The sequence below is a fragment of the Nicotiana tabacum genome, chromosome 24 (genome assembly GCF_000715075.1).
Source record: "Nicotiana tabacum cultivar K326 chromosome 24, ASM71507v2, whole genome shotgun sequence".
In the NCBI taxonomy this organism is placed as follows: Eukaryota; Viridiplantae; Streptophyta; class Magnoliopsida; order Solanales; family Solanaceae; genus Nicotiana; species Nicotiana tabacum.
Window position 1 is genome coordinate 92,952,480 of NC_134103.1, and position 8,082 is coordinate 92,960,561.

Genomic DNA, 8,082 nt, shown 5'->3' on the forward strand with positions numbered 1-8,082 from the left:
AGACTTCAAGATACTACTGCTTGCGTCCGCAGATCTTCGGAGTCTCCTTCTACTCCCTCGTAGAGACTTTCTTTATTATCTTTAGACTTTTGTATAGAGCTACATAAATTATAGCAACTTGTGACTTAATGATATTCCAGGTCTTGGGAAATCATTTTGTATATGCTGAGTGGTACTACTCTTGGCTATTCACAATATGCTGTTTATCTTTAAAATGTTGTGTTTTCTTTATATTTTTCGTAATATTAGGTTTACCTAGTCGTAAAGACTAGGTGCCATCACGACACCTTGCGGAGGGCTAATTTGGATCGTGACAAGTTGGTATCAAAGCACTCAAAGAACGGGTTGAAGAACTCATCTCACGTTTTTCCACTCAAAGAAAGGGAGAAAAGAGAATACTTGAACACAATAAAATAAAAGAATATTAAAAGCTTTTATTGAATACGTATGTGAAGAGCTGAAGATATATTAAGGCATATGAAAAAATCGACTTTTGTTGGTTTGGTCAATAAACTCTTTATCATATGCTATGTTTTACTTTATTTAATCTTAGAAAGATCGTGGCTTAGAATGAGAAGAGAAAGTGAAAGAAAAATCATCTCTAACACAAGCTGCAATCACATGCATGTAGCATATAATAATTGGGTTAAAAAGAACCCAGTGTGTTTATTATATACGTATATATATATATATATATATATATATATATATATATATATATATTACTTTATATATATATATAAAGTAATAAATTATCTAAAGCCATAATTTTAAAAGAGTAATGGGTTCAGCGACAAGAACCGAAAGGTCGAATGCATCAAATTTAAATTTTGAATACACCTCTGACTATAATTAGAAACGCCATTAGAATTTGAGACCATAGTATTTAACTGAGACATGCTAGATCGCACTATATCATCTCGGCATAGAAAGGCATGATCCATTTGAGGAAGAGGAACCAAAAAGAACCTAACTGGGAAAAGGAAAAAAAATCTTCTTTTTGTTTCTTAGTTTGTTTTTTCTCAATCAATAGAGAAGTAAGCATAACGATATGAAAGAGTAGAAGGCTCACCCATGTAAATTTCCCACTACGATTGAAAATCTCCATTCAATGTTAGTTTTTTTCAGCCCCTATACGTAGAACAGACACTACCAACCTAGATTGCACACGCCCACACAGGTCAAGACTTTAGTTTTAAGGTGTATGCGAGCTGAACTAGGTGTGCAGTTTTCAAGATTCTCACTCAAGTCTGCCAAAGGAAGGAAGTAAATTATTTGTTTCACCCGAAAAACAAACCACCCAACCTATTCTCTTAATATAATCCCAAAAGTAATTCTTCAAAATTCAAATCCAAGCACCCGCAGAAAAACAAAAACAAGATAATGAACATGAAACAAAATTAATTTAGTCCAAACACATGATGAAGCTGGGACTAAGAAGGCCAAAGTTGAAATAGAAGAGAACTCCTAAAATTATCTTGAAAGTGAATTGCTTGTTCATGGAAATGAAGGCCTTAAGATAACATACAATGATACAAATAGCTATACATACAAAAGATAAGAACTAGCCCAAAATCATCTAGCACACTGGATCTATGAACCAAGCATCTTCCGCTAACAACGAGAATTCAGAATGATCTAACCGGGAGAAAGTGAGGTCGGCAAGTTCCACATGTTATTTTCTTTGCATTATGAGCTGCAGCTTTTTCAGTGCATTATGAGCTGGAAAGCCTCATTGAGACTCTCCATTGCATATTCATACCCAAGACTGTCAGCCCGTCCCTGGAACTCATCGACCTCAGCCTGCGGAACTTGGATGCCAACTAGCACATTTGCACCAGTGTCTCCCTTTCAGGACAAAAAAACAATAGAAAAAATTACTCAAAAGTAATAGCAGAAAAACTAAAGACAAGCACCGACAAAGGGAAGAACGGAACTAGAAGAATGAGATTCCATATAGGTACCTGTGCACGGTAATGAAACAAACTTATATTCCAACGTGGGCTGAAAGCATTTAAAAACTTCATCAAAGCACCGGGCTTCTCGGGAAAAGTGAATCGACACAGAAGCTCATTTTGAACATTTGTTCTGCCACCCATCTGAGAGAGAGAGAGAGAGAGAGAGAGAGAGAGAGAGACCCATCAATATCCAATGTGCACCGCATAATTCATAAAACCAGGTAGAACAAAGGAAACATCTCGTCACCTATGATAGGAAGTTAAAACTCATTTCTCTGCAAATGTACTCTCGAAGAATTAAGAATCTCAAGAGATGAAAACATTAATTTGTTAGTGTTAATTGTTATTTAAGTTTCTTAACATAGTGGCAAAAACTAAAATATTCGAAAACACTACTAGAATAACTACACATACTGTTTTATACTAGGAATTAAATCAATATGATATAGAGACTAAAAACATTACCAAATGCCTTAGATGATCTTTGACCAAGTCATTATCCGTAAGATTAACGGTTTGCAGTTCTGCAGATTTCATCCTCTTCACCATTTCTTCAAGTTCTAATTTTGTGTGAAGACCAACACTGCACATTAAAAAGGGGGGCCATAAAACAACGAATATAAAGCTAGCATTATTCAATTTAAAATTTTAAAATAAAATAAAACTGGCTTTATTATAGGTTATAATAATAGATTTATGGAGAGGCAAATAACTGGGAAATATTAAGAATTTGTTTATGTCCTTTCATGAATAAAGTAATTGTGTTAATAAATATTAAAATCATCATCTAAATGAGTCGAAATCTCTTTAGAATATCAAGGAGACCTTGCCTGTAAAGTACAAGAGCTTTTTCTTTCCCAGAATTGTATCTGTACTTGAATTCAGTGATATTCATTGGCCCTACCTGTAATCGAAGAGAATGCTTCAGTCTGCTATTCAGGGAAGTGCTACTAACCAAAAAGCCATATTAAGCACTAAGGTAACCTACCATTTCAGAGAACTTCTTGAAGCTACCTGGCTCTTCTGCCATAAAAGTAGCAAGAACAGCTTCCCGTTGTCTACCGACATCTGCGAGTTCGGTTACCAATCTAAGTCTGTCAAAGTTCATGTTGGCTCCACTAGTTATTGCTACTACGTTTTCACCCTTGAGGCCATAGTACTTGCAGTATGCCTCAGCTCCAGCAAGAGCAAGTGCACCTGCAGGCTCTAGTATGCTTCTTTTCTCTTCAAACATGTCCTATCAAAGGAACAATGAACTGTCACATCAAAAGATGTATAACTCATGCAAAAAAGCTGTCTCACCAGTTGTTATAGACTTGCTGCATGAAAAATGGTCATATATATCTCTAAGAAGATTACGAAAAAAAAAAAATTGGCACAGAAACATGTTGCTTCAGTGGACATTCCACAGTCTAGCACCTATAAAAGGATGATCAAGTTTAACTAAACACCAATGCCTCTCTTTTTTTCCTTTTATCTGATAACCGAGAAATCCCCGAGAGCTTGTGGCACACGGTTCGAAACTCGATGGACAAAGGCCTGTCCCTCTACCCTTTTCCACTTAGATACCAAGCTTTTGTCTGCGGCAGGGAACGAACCAGTGACGTGCGCCTAACCCACACATCACAAATTGCGGTCTTACCACTAGACTGAAGCCCTGGGGGTAAAAGACCTGTGGTGCCTCTTCCCACTGATCATTTCTGAAATTTTGCGGAATGCTGGTATCAAAGTTCATAGCTTCCTACAATTTTTATATATTATTTTACAACGTTTTAATTTTCTTTTACGATTCATAATTTTGCTTAAACCACCCTGTCCATTCAGAGGCGGATCCAGAAATTCAAGAAGATGGGTGCACCACTGTTGGCAACGACAGAAGAGGGACGAGTCGCAACTGCCAAATTTGCGATTCAAGCAATTTTCAAGCTAAGGTTGTAAAGTCATTAGAGTTGGGGGCTTGGTAGTTGATGAGAGATATGGGAGATATGCTTATTCTTTTTTTCCAGAAGAATTCAATCTTTACATACTAAAGATGTAAATTATTAGTATTACGGAATTATGTCGCTTAGAGATTACTTATAGGTAATTTCTTACCACAATCATTTGATTGGTAACCTCTAATAGTAAGTAATCTATCAAGATAGTAAAATTATAGTGATAATATACAGATCTTTTAACTAATATATTTCAGTATAATGCTAAGTCCTTTTCAAGAGGGGAAAAAAAAAGAAGAGATTAAGGCTGCTTGGTTGTGAAAGAAAAGCAGGGAAAAAATAGAAAAGGGAAAAGAAGAAAGATTCAAAGGGGGAAAAGGAAAAAAGATAAAGAAAGTGCTTGGCACTTGCCAGTGGACAAGGAAAAAGAAAAGAAGAAAGCTCTAAATGAGGTTTGATCTAATTACCTCCTGTACAAAGCATTTGTCTTATCGCAAAGATTGAACCAGTGCACCAAACACTCATTTGAGAGCATGGGGCCACAGAAGATTATATCACCTTTTTCTAAAAAAAATGTATAGTAAAAATACAAATTTAGAGCCACAAGCATGGGTTCACAGGCACCAATGGCTCCAAGGCAGATCCGCCGCTGTGTCCATTCCATCTCTTAAAACATTGTTGCATAGTATCATCATATATAACACAAGAGGCCAGAACAAAGGTGAGAAAATTAACAATTCCTAGGCCCTAGCAAAGAAATAGAGGTAACTGACAAAAATTGCAATTGGTAGTCTCATTTAGGGAGACTGGTGGTGTGGTTCAAGGAGCATAATAACAGGCATTGAAAGATTTGGTCCTTAGTAAGATATAAGGTAAAAACCAAAACAGTCACATAATCCAGATGAAGCAACATGTAAAATAAAAGATGGGGGCTAACCTTTATAGATGCACATATAGCATCACGACCAACAAGGACCACGCCATCTATTAATTCCTTGCAGAGACGATAAGTTTCTTCACCGACCACTTTAACAGCTACACCATCTGCGAAACCCCCAACTTGGTCCAGCATTACTCTTTGACCATGCTGTAATGATAATGCCATTGCATTTGCATCAAGTGGCTCAACTCCAATAATCTTTATATCAGGGGCAACCCTTTTCAAATAGGCAGCAATACCAGCTATAAGACCCCCTCCACCAACAGGCACAAAGACTGCATGAATGTTTTCTTTAAGCTGTCGATTTATCTCCATTCCAACTGTACCTTGTCCTATGATGACATCAGGGTGATCAAAAGGAGGGATGAATGTACGGCCTTCAGCTTCGGCCCGCGCTTTTGCGTATGCTTGAGCTTCATCATATGCGTCTCCCACTAGAACAACAGTAGCACCCAATCTCTTAACTGATTTCCACTGCTCAGATTGGAAAAACATGGTTTTTAGAAAAATGGATAAGTTAAAATAACGGAATTCATTCAAAACTATAGCTATAAAAACCAAAAGTGTAATTCAACAATCCTAACTTTAATGTCTGGTGTAGTAACAGGCATGGCAATCACAGCATTGCAGCCAAGTCTCTGAGCGGCTAATGCAACACCTTGTGCATGATTTCCAGCTGATGAGCATATAACCCCTCTTTCCAACTGCTCCTTAGAAAGTTTTGCCATCATATTGTAAGCTCCTCTGAGCTTGAACGAGAAGACCTGCCCATATGAGTATGTCAAATTTACTGAGTGTACTCTACTCCAATGCAAAATATTGTATTTCCAACTATAAGAACCTCTTCTTTCATTCATTCACTCATGCTTTCTATCTTTCTTTCTTTCTTTTTTTGGAGGGGAGTTTAGAAAATCTTAAGGAGAATAACAGCCTACAGAAGTGGAACAAGCATTAACTTTTCAAAGCCAAAAGTATAGAGGAATAATATTTAGGGGAAACAAAAGATACAAAACTAGATAAATCCACAGAACCAATCAGATAAGCACAAGCCCACTGTCTATTTTGTTTTTTCTTTCCCTAATGTAATTAAACCTCGTCTAACCCCAACAAGAAAAAGATCCGAATCAACCCAAAATGTAACAAGAGTGGATCAAAGCCAAACGACGGATAGAGTAGAGCAGAGTCAATTTCCTCTTCGAGTGTCGGTTGAGTTTGGTCAAAGGGAAAAAGAAACATGAATACGTGATAAGAGAAAAATGCCTAACATGGATGTTCTTGAAACAATGCAATTACAGTAAGTTCAAAAGATTCCTTAAATTTCAAATATTTGAAGCATAATCAAAATATAATGAGACAAACCTCGAATAGCTTAGAATCTTTCTATCAAAGTTTAAAAGAATAAATTACAGGTACATGCCTGTAATAGACAAATATTTGAAAATCAAGATCCAACAATGTGAGAAAATATTCAAGAAATTAAGATCCAAAGCTACCCGACTTTTCCCCTAGCCCCAGCTCAAAGGAAGTCAACTGCTTCATTTTCCCCACACTATATACATAAAAGCTTATACATTTCTGACGTCTCTTGCATATCTCTGCAGCCCCCTAATTGTCACTCCGAGGAAATCTATACCTTGTTTTTAAAATAAGTTGAGGAAATCCATATCTAAGCAAAGACTTCATCCCAAAAACAGTCTCTAAGACCTCCCTTTCTGTTACGCGGTTGCTATGTACAATAAGGTATAGCACCCAAATTTCTAGTCCTAATACATTGCCCGACCTTTCAACCCCCAAAAGCAAACACCAAATTCCCAAAACCTGCTCTTGGCATAGCTTGGAGGCTCAACTTTCCCGAAACCAGTCACGTCAAAGAACAAAAAAGTCCTGACAGATCATTCTTAGACAGTGAATTGTAGTGCAATCCCACAGGAAAAAACAAAGAGAACAGAAGCTACTTCAGCCATTTGATATGGTTTAGTTCCAGATATTAAGGAGAACGGAAATCTTAATAGTAGCTAAATCACTAACTATGAGATGTACTTCTGGACAATAAATTTCTATTACAGTAGTTCTATTCTATCACAAAAGAACTGCATAATCTTTCATTTGACATTTTGAGGGGAAAATGTGTTTCTCATACCAACTACTCTCTTAGTATTTTTCAAGTTTTCATTTGACTTTCTCATACCAAATACTCTTAGTAACCAAATATTCTCTCAGTGTAAAGTAGCTTTCAGCTGTTAAAAAATTAGTTCTGAAGAAATTCCATTTACACAACAACAACAACTACTACTATGCCTCAATCCAAAACTAGAGTGATAATCCTAATATTAATTAGCACAGAAATATATCAAGAACTTAATTTAATAACAAAAATTCAAACTTTAACAATTCCTATGTAATGTATCAAAGAACAAACCGAAAGATACATACAGGCTGAAGATCCTCTCTTTTGAGCCACACATTAACTCCCAATCTCTCTGACAGCTTAGGCGCGTTCTGCAAAGGAGTCTCATAAGCCACGTCATACACTTTCGACGACAAGATATTTGTCAAATACTCGTAACCAATCTTACCACCGGTACCTAAAACCGGACTATTCGGTATTAAGTATCCCGGTTCGCACTGCAACGAGCTCGGCGAAACTCGTAGCAACGGAACCGAAGGTGAATCCTGTGACGGTGATGCCTGTAACGGCTCCGCTGCCGTAACTGGAGATGACAAGATCTCCACCGCCTTAGCACGGATAAATGCGTTCCTTTTGCTTTTTCTCGTTTTCACGGCATTAGTAGGAACAATGGGGGAGCTTTTAGCCGTTAAGTCCGGACGAAGGCAGGAATTCAACGACTTTAAAGCGGTAAAATGAAGAACCTCCATTTGTACGTATACAATAGAATCCGGCGGTGGCGGGGATGTGGAGATTTAGCCGGCGGCGGAGGTCGTTGTCTAAGGGTTGCAGCGGAGGAAGGAGGAAGAGAAATGGCGTGAATTGTTTAATTTATATAGGGCCCTGTTTGTTTGGTTGTTGAAGTCTTTGTTATCAAATTGTAATCTCACTAAATCTAAATGCCTATAAACTGTGGCCGACATGAAGGTTTTCCTAACACACGTGACTGTTGAGAAGTAAGAACAATAAATAGCTCAAAGTGAAATTTCACTTTATTGTGTCTTTACTTTTTTGTTTAATGAGATACTCCCTCGCGTAGAAATATTTATTAATAAATACTTTTAGTTTATAACCACAATGTTT

The 8,082-nt window shown here is 37.1% G+C and overlaps 1 protein-coding gene across 3 annotated transcripts; it reads right to left on the reverse strand.

The window, feature by feature from the left end:
* Nucleotides 1–1,448: 1,448 nt before the first annotated feature.
* On the reverse strand, nucleotides 1,449–7,878 carry LOC107804602 (threonine dehydratase biosynthetic, chloroplastic-like). Of its 3 annotated transcripts, NM_001325757.1 has the most exon segments (9): nucleotides 1,716–1,726; nucleotides 1,728–1,848; nucleotides 1,965–2,099; nucleotides 2,424–2,541; nucleotides 2,789–2,862; nucleotides 2,947–3,195; nucleotides 4,830–5,306; nucleotides 5,417–5,596; nucleotides 7,266–7,709. In NM_001325757.1, coding segments are annotated over 9 exon segments (1,809 nt in total).
* Nucleotides 7,879–8,082: the final 204 nt, after the last annotated feature.

Coding starts and splice junctions, on each gene's coding strand:
- LOC107804602 (XM_016628525.2), bottom strand. CDS start 7,709: ATGGAGGTTCTTCATTTTACCGCTTTAAAGTCGTTGAATTCCTGCCTT. Junction 5,597..7,265: donor AAAGAGAGGATCTTCAGCCT/GTATGTATCTTT, acceptor TCATATGGGCAG/GTCTTCTCGTTCAAGCTCAG. Junction 2,100..2,423: donor AAGATCATCTAAGGCATTTG/GTAATGTTTTTA, acceptor TCTCTCTCTCAG/ATGGGTGGCAGAACAAATGT.